The sequence below is a fragment of the Camarhynchus parvulus genome, chromosome 2 (assembly GCF_901933205.1).
Source record: "Camarhynchus parvulus chromosome 2, STF_HiC, whole genome shotgun sequence".
In the NCBI taxonomy this organism is placed as follows: Eukaryota; Metazoa; Chordata; class Aves; order Passeriformes; family Thraupidae; genus Camarhynchus; species Camarhynchus parvulus.
The window spans coordinates 130,257,232-130,277,048 of record NC_044572.1 but is presented as its reverse complement, the minus strand read 5'-3'; the positions used below and the strand labels follow the sequence as shown (position 1 = coordinate 130,277,048).

Sequence of the window (19,817 nt, the reverse complement as noted above, 5' to 3'; positions counted from 1 at the left end):
CTTAACACAGATAGATAAGAACTTAAAAGGATGCTAACACAATCCCATTTCACAATTGATATGGAATAAAATATATACTTTTTAAAACACTAATAATTTTTTCTCTCAAATGTTTTTTCCTATATAACATCACCCTGCAGTTGTAATCATTTTGAAATTTGTGAAAAACTGTGATAGTGACTTTACCACATACTAAAGCTGATACTTTTCCTAATCCCTTGTGGTACATACAGACAATTTAATAAGCAGCTCACACTTCCCTCAAAAACTGTGTGCATGCATTTTTTTTCACTGATTATCTTTGTTGCCTTTATTCAGAGAAGAAGAAATGCTGGTCAGCATTAGCTAACTCCTTGTTTGCCTAGCAGATAAATCTTGCAGACGTATTGAAAACAAAAATAGGTAAAATAGAAAATAAGTCTTAATAGAACCTTTGTAAAATAATCAACTCTTAAAAGGAAGAGTTATTTCCTCAATAAAAGGAAATATGCATATTAGGTCCATAATCTGGGAAACATTTAGCTATTTTTAATGCTAACTTCTATGCAAAAACCAAACAGTTTTTAAACTGTTATTTGGTTTGAAAAGGAAGATATCAAAAAGTAACTTTTTTACGCATAATAAAGTTATAGAAAATCCAGGCTTTTTGAACAATAATTTCAAGGTATAGTTTTTCAAACATAAACATGTCAAAATATTTCTGAAGAGAAGATGCTTACAGATGTGGGTGCTGTTGAAAAGTTTTGAAAAGCATTTGATTTTCCAAACCACATTTGAAAGAAAAAACAGATTTCCACACAGACTGCTGCCTATGCATGTGCTTCTTTCAGTAATTCCTTGAATCATTTTTTTTCCTTCCTTTCACTCCAGCACTATCAGTACAGACAAAAAAAATATTTATTACTCCTTATTTCCCTGATGGATTTTTGTAAACCAAGAACGGGCATTACATGATTACTACAAGGATGTTCTAGATGGAGTTCTTTGAAATAAAGAAAAATAGCAGCTATTCTATAAGGAAAATATCTTTGTTTTGCTATTTGCAAATGTTTGAGAGTTAAGGAGTGAAAAACAGTGAACTATGAAAATGAAAAAATTACAATAAGAAAAGGCTTGCATTTATAAAAATTTAAATGAAAAAATAATAAAATCTGCAGCTACCTTTTCATAAGTAAATTCTTTACATGTACTGTTTTTGTGGGGAGGGGCATGGCTAAAGAATTTCCATTTACATTCCCAAATTAGAAACAGTCTAGGAACAGCTTTATGCTTTGATCTATGAAAGATCTACACATGAAAATGACCATAGAACACTCAGAGCTGGACTATTAAGCTTTGATATATGACATGAATGAAATCCTTGGATCTCAAAAATGATGAATCCAGAGCGTGGACAACAATTAGGTTCTTTATTGGCCAAGCTGAGGAAAGCTTCGGATTCTTCTTACCTAAACTCCCAGAACTTGATCATTGGGTAGTATTATTCCTGACTTTATAAGTAAGACCTTTACACAACAGCCTCCAATCAGCCTCTAGTCGCTGAGCTCTTTGTCAGCAATTTCATTTCTGCACTACAATATTGTAACTCAACATTATTTTACTCAGTCTGTTCATGGGTACTCTCTAAAACTCCATTTACTATTGTCCCATGACAGTTTGCTAAAACAACCCCGTTGGGGATGATCAGCAGTTACGTCTATAATCCATCAGAGCATTTGCACAGTATTTGGTGTAATGGGCCCCTTATCCCAAAACAGAAGCAGACCTAAACATCATCTCAATTTCAGCTTCATATTTAAGCATATCCATGCATCTACCTCGCCTCATTTTTCCAGTCAGAGAACCAGAATTTCTGGGTCTTGTGAGGAAATTTTCTCAACCATTTCCCTTTTGATAGTGCCTACTTCTGCTGGTAGCTTAGTACAACTAGTGCTATTCACTGTTCATACCCCAACGTACACACTTCTTAAAACTTCATCAATAGTTAAAGCCCACAAAAATATAGTTCTGTCCTTCATTGTTTAGCAGAAACTTCATTTACTCTGACTGACTCATTCACAGTTTCAATTAACTGCTCTTCCCTCCCTTTAGCCAGGCTAAGCAACTACCTTACTTGCATTCTTATCTAAAACCCCTCCTTTATCTGCTCCCTGACCCCATCCCAAGGCCTTTTGATAATCTGATAATCTTCCAATCAACAGAACTGGCAGTTTCTTGATGGCAATGTACAATTCTGGTAATATTTGTGGAACACAAATACATCTGGAGCTGAAGTTTAAGAATCAGAGAATCATGAAAAACCATTACAAGCAAAAAACCAACTGCTACAATTTAGCAGGGAAAAAAATCAAAAAAGACATTGTCTCTTACTGCCACCATAGAGAAATGTGTCACCATACTGCTTTCAGGAGTCCTTAATTTGCTGTTGTGGCGCATTTATTGTTCTTTACTATATATTAATATCAAAACTAAATTGGTCCATTTTCTATTGGAGAAAATACTCTAAGACTAATTTTTTATACAGTATAGGAAAATGGAAGTTACAATGTTAATACATTTCTTTCCAACTTCCAATAATCACCTGAAACTATATTTGTGCCCAAATGATTGAGGCACATTGTTTTTCCAACATCCCCTTTTCAGTTTAGCTCTCTCTCCAAGTTAGCATGTAAGCTCTTTTTCCTAAGACATACTAGATGGAGTCACCTCAGCCTACAGGCCAAAAGTGGTCTGGTTTATTTAGTATGACCTGCAGCCCTACCAAACTTACCTTTCACGGACTGGCATTCTACTAATGATATGTGAGCACATTCAGCTTTTCATTTATAAATTTATGAGACAAATTCAAAAGATGTTTGGAAATGCTATTCAGCCTCTAGCCATGAAAATGTTTCTCAGCCTTTCCTAAAAGAACAATTTCTAAATGAGAAGCAAAAATTCTTCTTTCTCATGAAGCACTACAAAAGTGACACTAATTGCATGTGGTTGTAGTTCAGGCCTAAACAGAAGACAGTTTAAAGCAAAGTGACACCACAAATTAAGTTTGTATCCCCACTCCAGAAACACTGTAAAGACAGTGGTTCAGACAACAATTTATTTTCTTTTATTCTATTAAAAGCAGCAGCATCAAATTAGAGAAGAGAGGTTGGAAAAAGACTGAAGATGACATGTTGGCATTATTAGAATACTGCAGATGCTAATTCTTCAGTAACCAACAGGCTTCTGTAATTAATTTTTTTAGTGTCTTACACTAGATATTGTACTACTTGTACCTCTGTTAATATCTGCTAAGAAATCTTTCACCAAGCACATGAACTACACATTGTGTGGGTTTGCTCATCTTACCACTCAATTCTTAAGCATTCTGTATTAGCTCCAGGTTTTTTATCTAGTAACATGAGCATGTTAAAAAGGGCAAATACTTTGTAAGAAGAACTCTCATATTTAGACCCAACATCATGTGTTTATGACATCCCACTGGTTTTTTTCCTTGTATACGGACTCTATGTCCTGCCCACAATACAGAACCATTTGCCTAATTTTATTTTAAAAATCCTGAAAAACGGTGAAATTAACTTCACTTAGAACTCTAGCTGTCTAACAGCAGTGACTGTCCTGTAAGGCAATGAAGAAACATCTTGAACCACACTTCTGTAAGTACTCTTTGCTCTAGATCAAAGATTTTGTAATTAGAAAATGGATCTAGTTCAACTCCAAAGACGAATCTTAATATTTTTAATTTAAAAATTATTAATTTTTATTCTTTGAAAATCTTGGAACTTGCTTAAACAGATTAAGATAGTCACCTTCCCAAAATCAAAAGACTCCCCACTAACAACTTCAATATTGTCCTATAAAACACTGCAAAGTAACTTGATGATCTGCGCTGATACGTTTTAGAAACAGTAAAGCTAGTATAATTAAAGAAGGAAAGAGAAGAACAAATTTGACAGGTTATGAGAAATTGGGGAGTGGTCATTGAAGCTGAGGAAATCACTTAAAATGTCAGAAAACGCAGAAAAAGACATAGGAAGCACAATGTCGGGAGACTGGTCACAAAATGCCAGTAGCAGTCAGATGAGAGAAGTCTCTGGCCCAGTGCTTATTTCTACCTTACTCATTTGGTGTCATGATTCCTAAAGGAGGACTGGAGCATATTGTATCTGCATTAAAACTATGAAAACCAAATATACACTGCACAAATCTTGTCTAGAACATTTATGTATATAAGACCCACAGGACCATAATGCAAAATAATCCATCAGAGCCTTTGAAAAGCACTGAATGTCAACATTTCAGGTAAAGCCACATAGGCAAAGATAGAGACTCAAAAATGTTAACTAGCATAGCTTCACTGATTTTAGATGTAGAGGAGTTGCTTATTCACTGGTTTGCAATGTGCATACAAGGAACACCACAGAGTTCCCCACAGTGACTGAAATGACCTTACAGAAGATGGTAATTGCAGATTCCACTTTATGGTCAGGCATTTTTTGATAAAGTTTTTGTTGCTATGAGGGGAGTGGAATCTACATTTGGGTCTCTGACTCTTAAAGCAGGTCTCAGATGGGAGTCTCCTCAGACAGAAAGGGTAGGAGCAGGAAGAGCCTGCACAAATGTCTGAAAGATCTCTTTCATCTATGAGCACATGGAGAGTTGGATCAGGCCCTGCCACCCAAAGCCACTGCTAGTGCCAGGCTGCAAGACTTTTTCCATGAAAGCTCCATAATACAAAAGATAAAATGCTCATTTAAAAACAAAAGGAAAAAAAAAAAAGAAAAAGGATAAACTACTATAACCAAACATACAAGCAAACCCATTAATTTAAATGCTTCCACATGGAAATATGAAGAAAAAGACTCTCTTACAACTTCTAAGTGATCAGAAGTGAAACTGGAGATATTTCATGGTCTCCTAAAAATCCTAGTCTTGACAAAAGTAAAACTTGCTGTCATTTTCTAGGCAGTAAATGTTTTACTGCTGGGAAAAGATTTTGATGTGTGTAATTTCTATGGAAGAGCACTATGAAGTAGTTAAAAATATTGCCACATCTGAAAAACAGACCAACGGGAAGTATAAGACACTTGTTCATCTGTATTTCTGTGACTTTTCTCACTTGGTATTATTTGCAACCCTACTTTCATGTCTGGCAACAGTGCCAGCTCTACTAAGGATCATATATTACTTTTATCATGTTGATTACATATGTTCACCAGTTTTGCTGCCTATATATGATTACTGTGGTTTGCACATACTTAGTGACACAATCCAGAGCATGACATTTTCACAGAAAATGTGTTTACTGGGAAAGAGCTCCTTAGAAGTTTGCATTCCTTTAAGCTTTGATCTACATGACATCAAGAATCCTACAGTTTGAATATATGTTTACCATTTATATTATTAAGATCTATCTCCTTCTCACTATATGGCTACTGAACACTTTGGAAGTCACAAAAAATTTCCTTTTCTCTAAGGTGAACTTAGTAGTAGCTGAATAAAAGAAAGCCTCTTAAAATGTTCTCATCTGTGAGTTTAAACTTCATAGTGATTTGACATTTAAATTCTGTTATTCATCAGCACTTCACAGCAGAACTTGATTTGTCTAAATGGATTTGAAAGCCCACAAGTGAAGAAAATCAGAAAAACCTGGTTTTGAATATCAAAAGATTGTATGTGAAAAGTATTTTTACAGGCTGCACGTACCAGTTTTATTGATCAATTAACTTCTCCCAGAATGAATTTTACTGAGACCTTATATGAAAAGCCAAACCCCTCCTCTGACACTTACTGATAAATGTCTTTTCTGAGCACAGCTCTACTAAGAGGGTTGTCAGCCTGAGGAGCCATAGAGACAGATCCAATCTTGAGAACCAAAGTGTCTTCTTTAATTGATGGATTAGCTGTAGTTAGGAAAAGAGAAAATATGTGTTTGATTAAAAGTCAAATGCACATAGCAGGAACACTGGAAAACTATTTCTTTAAAAAGTGTACAGAAGAATATTTGCTAAGGAATCAATTTTGCACAGGAGCAACATAAAATCAATAGCCCTGCTGTGATACATAAAGACAAAACTATTGTAATTTCATTTCCCCAGAGTTTTATCACACCACTGAGTCCTGCTCTGCAACTTCTCATTCTCTCTGACACTTTTGGGGGGATATTTCAAAATGACTTCAGACATTTTATGACATATTCTTTGTGATCTGTTTGTTTCTCCAATAACTATTTGCTGAAATATCAGCATGTAAACCACTCTGAATTGTGCACCCTTTTAATTATGGGCCTATATCTTTAGATGTAAAACATTACAGGATACCACAGTATAACCATCCTGGTAGCATTTGGAATCGGCTGCAACGCACATGGAAAGTTCAAACACAAGGACTGAAACAAGAGAATCTGAAATCTGACACATATACGTAGAACAAGATGTAATGCTGGACAGTAAATTTCACATCAGTAACAAAATTAATCCAAGAAGAAAAAAAATCTCTGCTTTCCACTTATCTCCATAATTTTCAAATTTCAGCCACATGTAAAGTTTCTCAGTCTTAAAAGCAGTGGTCATATTAGACAAAAACCAAAGTTCTGCTGAGAAATAAAATAGCACCATATTTTTTGTAGAAAGCTAACTCTGTCAGCAGGCACAAACAAAGCACTTGGATAAGGCTGTGCTCAGAAGACTCCATATGAACTAGGAAACTCTTGAGCAGGTGTGAAGCAAGTTCAAAGAGTTCATCATCTGAAGGTTCACAGCTCACTGCAAAACCTTTGTGAGATGTAACAAGGATGGAACGACATCACACCTGCTCCCACATCCAAGGAAGTTCTGCAAGACTCTCATATATGAGTTTTGAAAACAAGATTGCAGTAGAAGATAGTTTAAATATTTTACTGAAGTGTGAAATGCTTGGTGTGGTAAGAACCAGCAAAATCTATAATCTTATAAAAATGGTTTCTTCAGATCCAGTAATGTCTTGGTGAAAGAGACACCATGCTTTACAGCTAAACAAGTATAAAGACACGTGTATTTTCTGAACAGATCTAAGAAATCACAGAAATTCTATGATATTTTCAAACTATTGAAGGGGATACCTCAGTAAATATGTGGCAAAGTGGGAACACAAGTTCTGATACACAAGTGTATTAGCACACAAGCCATCTATTTAAAAGAACCTCATGTACTTACAAAATAAAGACAAATCCTTTAGTCCCCCCAAAGCAAAACAAAACTAATTACATATGGTTTGGTTGCTAGAAATAAGATACAAGAGTTAAGCTGATGAAAAACTCAATTTTTTTACTAAATCTGAACTCATATTTTCAAAAAGTAGTAAGGCACTGTACTAAGTACTAGAATACTGCCACTGTACACTTAGGTGTTGGGTATTTGCTTTCCAATACTCACATAAGAAAACAGAGTGATGGCATTAAATAAATATCTGATTATAACTGCAACTCAATTAGGTGGCAGATGCCTTATTCTTGGGAAATGATTCTTAAAATATATCTTAGGCTAAGAATTTTAATTTGTCTCTTACACTTAGCAAAGCAAAATAAGCACAGGACTACCCATAACAGTCTCTGCTGTGTAAGTATTTTAGGAGATTTTTTCAAGGCTGGGCATGGACCTTTCGTGCACAGTTTACTGTAGGTCAATAAATAAGCCAATCTTAAATCAGAAAGAATCACAGACATTAATATTATCAGCTGGTTTCTAAAAGATCATATGAATTCATATCTCCATTCATTTACCACACTTTTCAAAATATGGGAGTAATGTAGTAAACAATCACAGTCATTGCAGATATTGGAAAGTTAGAGGGGAAAAACATCTCTGCTACATTTTAAAAACATAGTTACAATTTAAGTATACTTACAATATAATACTGTACATGCATTACTTTATACTTACAATATAAGTACAATCTAGGAAAATCTTACAGACTCAAGTGTGAAGATGTTATTCAGAATTTCATTTGGTTTTATTCACTCATTTCAGTCATCTTTTTGCTGAGCTAAATACATTATGCTCTTTTAATCCTTCCTTTTAAGCCTCCTTGTCTATCACTTAACATTTTGATACTTTTCAGCACCCTCTCTACTTTTATCAATACCCAGTTTTACAACAGAAGGCAAATTGGACATGATATTCCAGCTTCTGCCATTTGCAGAAGTACAGCTACCTCCCTCATTCCTTTTCCCTCAGTCCACTGTGACCCACAAGCTGTTTCAACCACTGTTTCCCAGGATAGTCTCTCCAGTCCTGAAGACTCAGTCTGTGTAAATCTTCCTTGATTTATAACTTTAGCTTTAGAAGATTTACTGTACTTTCTACAAGCAGTATGCAAGCACAGTAACCCAGATACTTGGCCTCAGGAAATGCTTTCTAACATTTGCTGATGATAGCAGCAATGGTTTTATATTTACTTTCAGACTATTAAACACCAATTTCATTTATTATTCCCAATTGATGAGTTTTTGTGGTTTTTTTTAGATTCCTGGTTAGCCATTTTAATTCATTTAACATTTCCACAGAGAGAGTATGGGGATGTATTTAAATTAAATACCATGAGACAAAATGTCAAACTCCCTAGAAAAGTCTAAATATATCAAATCTTTGCAAAAGTTTTATCAACTAAGAATTGAAACCACAATGAAGAATGGAAATCAGATGTTTTTTGAACATCTAATTTCCCATAAAACCATATTTATTATCATGTAAAAATATGTAATTTTTTATTAACTGAATAATGTAATATTTTTTCCTTTATGTTCTCCGAGAGAGAACAATAAAACTACTTGTCTTAATTTTATTTGAACATTACACTTTTCATTTTACTAGATAAACCTTCAGCTGTCTAAAATCTATTTTTCCAAGGTGTGTTAAAAATTAGCCTCAGAAGACCAAGATCTCTGAGCACAACTTACTCAGCCTGACTGATTTGAAACTTTAATAGTAAGTGAGGAGGATGTTACAGACCATATGTTATGACAGACTTCAAAGTAGAGAGTCATGCTCATGTGACAAGAATATATCACTTCCTCAAACGCAGGACATACATTTATTCAGTGTGCTGCCTTTTCTTTTTCACTATCAACAAATTCATCATGTGCTTTATAGTGATTCCTGATATTTTGCTCCTAGTACGTACAAGAAAGAGTTGCTATTGTCCTCAAACCAGCCAGATGTGGATTTTTTCTGTCTTTACAACTTCTTATCAGTTTTTTGCAATTTACAATTTTTACTTATAGTCTTCTGCTATGCAGTAATTCTTGTTCCTACTTGTCATATATTGCTTTCATATATTTAGTTACCTTTACTTCATGGCTGAGTAAGTGTGGGCTGTTGGCCAGAGCTTGAAACACCATCTGATGTGTTAACAAATCAAACTCAGAGAAAGCAGCATTGCTTATTGCCAAGGATAGAATGCTGCCCTCAAATCTACCACAAAAAGAAATGTTAATTGGTGCTGCTGCAAAAACTGTGAAACTAAAATACTACAAAATTGTGTGGGTGTAGTCATGCACACATGTATGCAAATTCCTCAGAAGAAGAAACATGATTTTGATTATTTCAGTGTTTGTCTACCACAGTTCATTGTGGAAGCTGCAAGTAAACAACAGGTTTGCTTTTTTTTTTAAACTATACATGTAGAGCCACAATTACTTGTGGAGTTTGGGAGAAGGACAGTTTTTGTAGCTATCAGTATGAACAGGGTATGAACAGCAGACAACTGACTAGAAGAGAAACTGAAATAATTTTTCCGCTTTTACTGCAGCGATGACAAATTGAAACACACAAATCTTATTGGATTGAAAATCTCTCATAGTCAATAAATGATGAATGAAGATCTTATGGAGGTGTATCTCCAGAAGATATGAGACTCTTCTGACCTAACACAACAGAGATGTGGGCCTTATTCAACTCTTGCTCCTTATTGTTTCTAATTTCTATTGTTCTTGAAGACAATAAGCAGGAGAAGAGACAAGCAGTTTATTTCATGTTTATAAACAAGTGAGACTTTGGGAAAATCTGGGGTGAAAGAAGAAAAGAAAGAACAGTAGCAATTTTTGTAGTGATGCTACTTCAGAGTTTTCCAGTGGAAGGGTGTACCTGGCTTTCTTATTAACTAGGATAATCATTAGCATTTTGCTTTAAAAGCATAGTTTTTCTTCCTACATTGGCATTAACCATAGCAATTCTGTTCCTTGCAGGCATTGTTAAGCAAGAAACAGCAAAAAGACAAAGGTTTTTTTAATAATTTCTTTTTAATGAAGTATACAGTTACAGAGCTACAAAAACATACTTTTACAAAATATTTCCTTGACAGCGTGCCCTAGAACTCCCTTCCAACTAGAATCATAATTCTTTCTTGCCAAAACAGCTAGTCTAATTTTATCTTCCTGTGTTTTCAGCAATCCCAGTTGGAAAATTGTAGAGGATGCTGGCAAAAAAATGATCTGTGTAAATTCTCACTGCGTGCATTTCTTGCAATTAGGTTATGAGAAAAATCTAAAGACTATACTCTTAGGATTATATTGTGTGTTTTACAGAATGGTAAAAAAAAATGCTCCATACCTACTGAACTTGTGTAAATATATCTTGATAATAGTAAAACACAACTTTTTTTTAATGTCTAGAAGAATTGTGAGAAGTGAATGTACTCCTATTAGTTGTTACATGGTCTAATTTTAACATCAGCATCTCAATTTATGTATAAAGACTGTAATGGGGATGGAAACATATTTTTATATACCAAGGAAAAACAGTATCTTACAGAACAAGTATTATCCATCAATCAAATAGCTATTTATGAACATCTTACACTACCCAAACTCTGTAAATACCTGAAAGCCTCTTGCACAAGAGAGCTGGAATAGCTTCAACTAAAATGCTAAACTGCATCATCTGCTGGGCATCATCCGTAAGGTACATTTTAATAGTATTTTCCAAACTAAACTATCTAGTTGTTTTACTACCACATGATTTTCCAGTTGTCAATGTCCACAAGAGCTAAGGCTCCCTGCTTAGACTCCACTGCTGGGACAGGCGTCTATGGAACACGGCACAGTGTTGTGTAAGCTGACACAGAATCACCACTGCAGAGCTGGGTTAAACTCTCTCTCCACAATTTTTGACCATTCTTTATAATCACATTTTAAAAACAAACTCTATAGGTACCAAACAAGGATCAAATAAAGAGCTAAAAGGAAATTTAGAGCAAATGTGCAGAGAAGTAGCATGAATGTTACGTTTCCTAACTCTGACCTTTAAAACTGAAACAATGGTCAGTAATTTAACTACAAGTATTTGCCTACAATACTGAACAGCAAAAAATCTCTAAAATAAAATACTGTACCTTCTGCAATATGATGATCTTCCTCATTTTTGGGGAAGAAGACTCTTATTACGCCCGTGTTGATATAAATCAGAGGCAGGTTGCGGGAAGTCAGAGCGTGAGTCCGCATTGGTTGACCTGGTGACTTCCTTTTCTCCTTTTGACTCCTTGGCAACCTGGCTTGAAAAATGCTTGCAATTGCATTTAGCAAAGGAAAACAGAGGACCACATCAAAGGCCTGAGCAGAGAGAAGGATCTCATGGAGAAAATGAGGAGAACCATCAGTGTGACCTTCTGACAGCTTATGGAATGTTCTTCGTTCATTTCTTGATATCAGTTTGTGCCGGACATTTTTTGTCACAGCTTTGGTATAAGTGAGAGAAAGAAATCCATGTTGCTGGTGTGAGCCATCTAAAAGTTTTGCAGTTGTCTGTTTCAAGGAAAAAGAAATAAAGAAATAAACTGCGGCAAAAATCTACACGCAACATTCATCAGTTACCACATTTCTGATTATTTATGATTCTATATTTTTTAGTAGCTTTCTGCAGTCATTTAACAGTAAAAAAAAAACAAAACACCTTTCATTTTTTTGAATGCACAGTTTGTCCATACTTCTCTGCATTGGGTCATCTAAAATCACAGACTTCTGAACATATTATTCTTTTCTAATTACTTACGTTTCATGAAACTCACATCTAATCAGTCAAAAAAACCCTCATTTATTCAAGAAACTAAATTTACCAAATCTTTCTGATATTTTTTAACACAGTTACGTATTTTGATTCCTCCTTCATTTAAAACATTTGTAGATCTCACTCCCTTTGCATTGTTCCTTCTGCACGTGCAGACACTGTAGCTGTTAAAATATCACTTGGGTGCTAAGATAGCTTCATCCCAGTTCCACATTGGTGTATACACCACTCATAGTCACCTAAAAAGTACTGAACTGGTTTTGCCTCATCACCTCAGAGTATTTAATGAAAATAACTGTGCCACATACTAAAGCATATAATTTCATTAGACATTGTGTTGTACTTTAAAAATAGCAGATTCCTTTACTTAAGACAGATTTGTCTTGCTAGAGTTGACAATTAAATCCTTAGCTCCCCCAAGATGGATTGGAGAGATTACATATTACCTTTGAAAGTTTTTTAGTCATTGTTATAAATGGAAAAATGTAAAAAACATTATTTTAACAATGTAATAAACATGTTGACAGAATTTTTAAGATTATTTAAATATCATCTTTAATAATGTAAGCACAAATAAAAGGAACTATGTTTTGCAAGTAGCTGCTTCTTTCAGCATGTTAAAGTTGATAGAAATCAATTTATTAAAATTTAAACATTGTTCGCAGAAGTACAACATCTCTTTCTTAGATACACAGGATACATAGTTTAAATGGTGGAAAACTGGAAGCTTTTAAAATTAAATTAATTAAAACAAACTGGTAAATTTATTTACTATAAGAACTGAAACAAACAGAATAAGAGAAAGTATTTCCAATTGATTTTCATGATGAGAATAAATCAGACCATCCAGAACTTTCACTAACATAAAATAATTCCATAGACCCACAGATAAAGAGGTCAATGTCATAACACATGAAGTTCTTCAAGGATAAAGAGGCAAGAAGAAAATTACTTAAATATCTCACACTGAGGTATTCTGAATCAGCTGGTAATCTTCCAAGCATTTAAAAGGAAGACTCAAATATGGAATGATTAATTGTTGCTTTATTATAATTAGAGAAGCAATTTTATAAGGCTGCATAAAGGTATAGTGCAGTAATACCAAGTACTTAAATCCCTAAGTAGATATCAGAATTACACTAAGAAATGTAGCATTTAGTACTGGCTTTTACATATATGGCCTTCAAACACACTGTGTGTGCTCACTTCTAATTTAAATGAATCCCACTGACTTCAGTGGTGTGCTGTTATGTACAAGGTTGTGAACCATCAACCCTCATTCCTTATCTACTAAAAAATGACAACTATTACTAAAGGATGAGGTGGAAATAACACATGCTACATAATCAATATCACCAAGAAATATACTCAGTACAAAAAAAAATTAGACTACAAGAAATTAATTTAAGAGGTTTTTTTTCTTTTTTTGCTGGCATTTATTAGTGAAAGTTCTGTATACAAAAATTTTAAAAATATTCTTACAGAAGGAAAGAAGCCAGAGAAGTTACTGAAAGGATCCTGCTTGCTGATAGGTCGAACCAACAAGGTACGTCTGTTCAGCTTGTCAGTACAGGAAAGGAACACACCTCCATATTGCCCCAGAGACCAAGAATCTTCCCCAAGGCTTGAGGTAATGAACGAGGCATGGAAGATAGGAAGAAAAAAACAAGAAACAAAAAAAGTTGCTGTAAGCAAAAAAAAATTGTTTACGTTCAGCTTGCGTGTGTCGATGTAATTGCAAGATAAACCTATGCCATATCTTTTCCTAGAAAACTGAAATTCAATCAGATCAAACAACAAAAAAAAAGAGATTAAAAAAGGTAACTGTAAAATTTTATGTGAAAGGACAACCTACAGCAAGAGGTCAAGACACATGAGAATAAAAGTATAGTAAAATCTTGTGTGTAGAGACTTACCCTGGATTTTCAGCAGACAGCTTGAACAGAACAAGGAGAAGAAAGATTACAAGAACAAAGACACTGCGAATGCAAATCTGTATTCATATGTTACAAAATCGGTATTATTTAGAAAAAAGTTAGCTTTTAGGTGTTAAAATGTGCCTTGTACAGTTCTTGTAACCATTCTTTTCAACACAGAGGAGAATGAAGTGATTTGCTAAAGAAGAGTTATTCAGGTAAGCACCTTAGTTTACTACAGAAATCTCACCAAAAGTTTTTCTCTGCATTGTAGAAAAATTCCTTCAAAATGTTCTGACTGCCAATCTCCCCCTGGCCTGGAAGACAGAAAGTTCACCTTATCTATTCTCTCCTTTAGTTTTAGTCCACAGAGATTTGCACATGGGAAAGGTACTCCAAATAGATTAGAAAATATAAATGAGCACAGTGACAATTTTGTCAAGTGGAGTTAGTTTTGAGTTTGTTGGGGTTTCTTATGGATTTTTTTTTGCTTGTTTGTTTCCTCTAAAGTTTGTTAAGATATTTCAAATATCTTTTGGGATTTCACAGAGTCATAGAATATCTTAGGTTGGAAGGGACCCACAAGGATCATCGAGTCCAACTCACGGCCCTGCTCAGCACCATCCCCAGGAGCCACACCATGTCCTCAAGATGTCCAAATGCTTCTTCAACCCTGTCAGGCTTAGTGCTGCGGCCACTTCCCTGGGGAGCTGTTCCAGTGACCAAGCAGCCTCTGGGTGAAGAATCCTTTTTTGATATCCAACTTAAATCTCCCCTGGCACAGCTTCATTCTGTTCCCCCTGGTCCTGTCACTGGTCACCAGAGAGGAAAGATCAGATCTGCCCCTCCTCTTCCCCTCATGAGGAAGTTGTAGACAGCAATGAGGTCTCCCCTCAGTGTCCTCTTCTCCAGGCTGAACAGAGCAAGTGACCTCAGATGCTGCTCACATGGCTTCCCTTCAAGGCCCTTCACCCTCTTTGTTGCCCTCCTTTGGATGCTCTCTAGTAGTTTAATAACTTTCTTGTATTGTGGTGCTCAAAACTTCACACAATACTCAAGGTGAGGCCGCCCAGGGCAGAGCAGGGGAGGACAATCCCCTCCCTTGCCCAGCTGGTGATGCTGTGCCTGATGCCCCCCAGAACATGCTCAGCACTCCTGCATGGTGACATGATTTTAAAAGATTTTTAAAAAAACCAAATTTTAATTAGTAGATATAATATATTATATACAAACAATAACTGCATTTGTAATGCAGGTAAACAGAAAGGAATCAAAATAATTTTTAAGATAACTCATCAGGAATAAAATCATAAAGAAACGATGGTAACGTTGCTAAGTTAATACGAACTCTCCTTCCTATTGTACACAGGGAATAATAAGTATTTAATAAGACCTTTCAGACATTGGTTCCCGAGTCAAAACAATTTATGCTCCTAAATATTTTAGTTATTTTCAATGCCAACATCCATGCTGAAGCGTTTAACTATGTTTTTCCACTCAAAGAGAACATAACTATTCTATTTTCTCTTAATCTCTTAATTCCTAATGGAATTTGTTGATCTCTAATGGCAAATACTACCCTAATTGATCAAAGCCTGCACAGGCTCTCCTGTCAAGACTGGTGTGTTCATGGCCAACACAAACTAGAAGATGGCACATGCCATTCTACAGAGCTGTGTGCCTGGGTGTCAAGTGACAGTCACCTTGGTGCAGCAAATTATCCAGACAACAGGACTTGTAGAGTGGGAAGGCAGACTGAATACACACAGTATTGATGATGCACTGCTTGAGATTAATTACTGAAGTTTTACTCAGGTGTCTGTACAACACTGTGCCATGTGACACAGCAGAGACCATCAGCTCAGCTCTCTTCATTACATTAACTGCTGCTTTGCCACAGCAACAGATGTTTCTGAAAAACTGATTTGTTTCTCTTCAGCATGCAAGAGTAACATAGCATAAAGCATTAAATAATGGCACTTTCTAACACACCATGAACCAATATTTCAGGAATTTCCCATTCTAAAGTTAAGCTAAACTTAATTATTTTCTTTTAATGGATCAAGAGAGCAGTAAGTGTGAAAAAACCACTCTCCTAAATTTGCAATGATATCTATGTATTTCTTTGAATAAGATGTGATTCTGAGGAAACACAATTGTGATTTTTATTACTTAAAAGGTTAAGATAATTTAACTTAAATTGAGTATCTACCTTAAATTAAGAATTAAGAAGGAAAAAAACCAAAACACCACCTGCCTTTGTCTTTCAGCCTGAAATCAAAGCATCACAACTCGCAGGAATTACCTGTTTCTGTAATGGTCAATATTGAAGCTTTCTATTTTACATTTGATTTTGGTATAGACATCCTGCATATCCACTGAGGCACTGAGATCCTCTAATTCACTGACAATACAGACTTCTGCAATAGTCAAAGAAAATAAAAATTATTAGTTAATAATCTGAAACTTGAAGGATTTTAAACAAGAAATATATCTGAGATGCTACATTTTGTAAATAGGATGATGCTATTTCTACTCAGAGTTTTCTCATAAAGCACTTTTTGATTCAAGCGCCACACTAGAATCCAAACCTTTCTATACAAATATATTGAGAAATATATATAAGGTGTTTCTAGTTTAGGTACTTATAGCATAATTCCTAGGGGGGAAAAAAAAGAAGAAAATATTTGCCAAGATATTGACTCTAATTATTCTAAATTTTCCTTTCTCGTGTGCAATCAGCTTTTTTAAAATCAAAGGTTCAAGTCAATTTCTTGAAAACTAGCCTTAAAAATGAGTCATTTTATTTTTTCACATTTCTATGGGCAATAATGTTAATAGCTAAGCAGCAGTATTTCCTAGAAAAAAATTGAAGTCCTGCAGTTTATGGAATCTGAGTTTCTTTCGAACAATTACTGTTGCATGATAATTCAACTACATTTCAAAGAGAAAAAAAGATAAGCTGTGCACAACACATATTTTACTTTTTAACACAGAAGTTGAAACTTCTCCTCTGAACCCTTTATTAAACTTCCTTTGACTTTAATAATTATATTATGGTGATTATATTAAACTGAAATTTGAAATTACCATAATTAAACAAGAATGGACTATATATGGACATACACAAAATATATGACTAAATCATATCAAAATGAAGCATGATTGGTTCTAAGGCAATAAATGCAGCACTCTACAGAAATTAAATAACTTATTTCCAATTTAACTTAATAATCTGTCAACATGGAGGGGAAAGTTTACGTCAAAGAACAACACTGAATTCTAATTTGCATGCAGTAACTCAACTACATTTTGTTGCTGTTATATAAAATACAGCTCCAACCCATTATTTCTGTGTTATAGTGTTCAGTAATGTCGATACAAGCTCTGAATAGATAATACTGTGCTGTAAAATAGGGTGTGCTATTTAAAAGAGTACATCACGAATTCAAATGGAATTTTAAATAGTATATTAAGTAGAAAAATGCAAAATACCTGTGCCATTATTTCTAGGATCAGGAGCAAACAATTTTACAGTAATTTTTGGCAACATCCACTGCATCCATAGGCTGACACGTCCACTTGAAACTCCAATATTACTTGTTGTTTGTTCCAATGTAATGGAGTCTGAGAATGGAGAATCATCACCACCCTGAAGAGAATCACCCTACAAAACAAAAGCAATAGTTGAGGAAAAAAGAAGTATTGCTTTTCACCACTTCTGGGGTTTTTTTTTCTATCTCAACTGATATGGATGCACAAACTATAGGAACACAGATTCCCAACTAGTATATTTGAATTAAGCCATTTGTAACACCAGGAAAAGACAAACCAAGTATTTTTCTCTGGTAGAGATAACAGACTATGGCAAAGACTGAATGGTAAAACTGTAAGGTTTTATGACAGGTCTTCTTGGCATAGCATACTTGCCTTATTAATGCTACACTATGGAAACACCATCATCAATTTAAAACAAAGGCTAATAGGAATATTTGGAGATGCAATAGCAAAAGGGATATGGAGGCTTGCACATATCTGAAAGGCAATGAAGGAAGAGTCACTGGAAGCACCAAATGAAGAGCCACTCAGCAAGGCCATAACCCCTACACTATGTACACACTGCGTTGTTTTCCCCCCCTTGTACGTGCTTCCCTGTAATTTTGGAAAAAAGATTTCAGAAAATAATAGCTTTCTGTAAGACTTGGCAATATTTTATTTGCCACTTTCTAAATACTTCTGTTTAAAAAATGACTGTCACTTGTAATATTCTTAAATGCACGAAATGTTGACAAATGAGCTTGTGGAAGCTTCTGTGCCATCAGTTATCTCCGTGTCTTCCCTAAAATGTTAAGGGCTCAATAAAGAAGACACAAAGATTAATGTTTTAGGAGAAGATGATGACAAATGAAAGAAGATGATGACAAATGACTGAAAATTCTGTTATGTGGGCTTATTAGAGCAATGCAGGCCTGTTCTGATAATATTTACTAGCCAAAGGACCTCAACCTGCTCCTTTGCTGGATCTTCCAGATAGGGAAAGAAAGATGCAAACATATAACTGCTCATCAGCCCCCAGTGTTTATAGCCTATTAAACTGAATGCAAGAGACACTTAAGTCACTAATGTCATCCAGAAGCTCCTGAATATCCAGAAGCATCGCCACTTGCAACTCCACCATGTGTTGTAAATTTTCTTCATTCAAGCACAAAGAAAGGAAAAAGGTTTAGTCACTTTGATCCACTAAGACCAAGCTGTTTCTAAGATTAACAGACCAATAAACACCCAAAGTCTTATCTTTCATTAAAGGTTTGTGGGATTAGGCATTATAAAATATGATGAACAACATGTTTGAGATTTATATAATTAAAAGCCAAGATTATTTCTATGGAAGACACCCAGAAGGCAGATCTACACAGGAAGCACTACAATTGGACTGAAACCATTTTAATCTGTCAGGCAAGATTCAGAATTCATTTCAATTTCAGATGCTCAGGAAAGCTCACCTTCAGTAGCAAAATTAAAGTCTGACAGTACTTGCCTCATTCTGCAGCCCAAGGCTGGAAAATGCAAGTATGGAAGTTCTGTTAGCAATCTATTTTCTGGATGGGTAGAACCTAGCCCAAACCTAATGACATAGCTCACATGGAAACATTTATGATGACAAATCACATTTTCATTCAACTCAGGCCTACATTTTAATTATAGGTTTCCTAAACTCTAAGAGGACACAGAAACAGCAAAGGGACTTTATCAGCATGCAGGAACCTTTACCGTGAAAAGCCCAGTGATACTACAATTAGGAAGAAACCATCTACGTTGTCAACAGCTGACTCAAAGAACTTACCATTCCAGATACTCATTCGTATGAGAAGGGAAAGCTTGTCCAACTAACCAGTGCATGTTTCAAGAAAATAACACCTAAACATGAGACTATAATATCTGCACCAGCTTAACAGATGTAATATGATGTGATGCAATGAAAATTAAGATCCAGTTTACCTTCAATCATCTATAGTGACAGTGGAGCATGAATCAAAATGCATGAATAAAACCAAGTATATTTCTATTTATTTTTATTTATCTTATATAAGGCATGGTTGCTTACAGCTCTGAACAGATTACCTGAAGGGCCATAGGTGATCATCTCTGGAAAAACTGTTAGACTCCTGAGGTCCAAAAAGCATTTGCTCCCTATCACATTCTAAGTGAACTAATTTCCTCACACAATCCCACCTGAAATATCTCTCCAAGTCATGGACTTAGCATCACCCTCTTGCTTTTAGTGTTTGTTTACTCTTCCTCTTCTGTTTTACTCTTACACTATCTGCAAATTTAATTATTAAATATAGCAGGACCTGCCTCCTGC

At 35.1% G+C, this 19,817-nt stretch overlaps 1 protein-coding gene across 1 annotated transcript in view; it reads right to left on the bottom strand.

The window, feature by feature from the left end:
- Positions 1-19,817, bottom strand: part of VPS13B (vacuolar protein sorting 13 homolog B) — a 430,139-nt gene that overhangs the window by 165,667 nt on the left and 244,655 nt on the right. Inside the window, 5 exon segments of the mRNA XM_030963535.1 lie at positions 5,789-5,900; positions 11,365-11,773; positions 13,518-13,659; positions 16,257-16,371; positions 17,447-17,618. Coding sequence (XP_030819395.1) covers positions 5,789-5,900; positions 11,365-11,773; positions 13,518-13,659; positions 16,257-16,371; positions 17,447-17,618 — 950 coding nt within the window.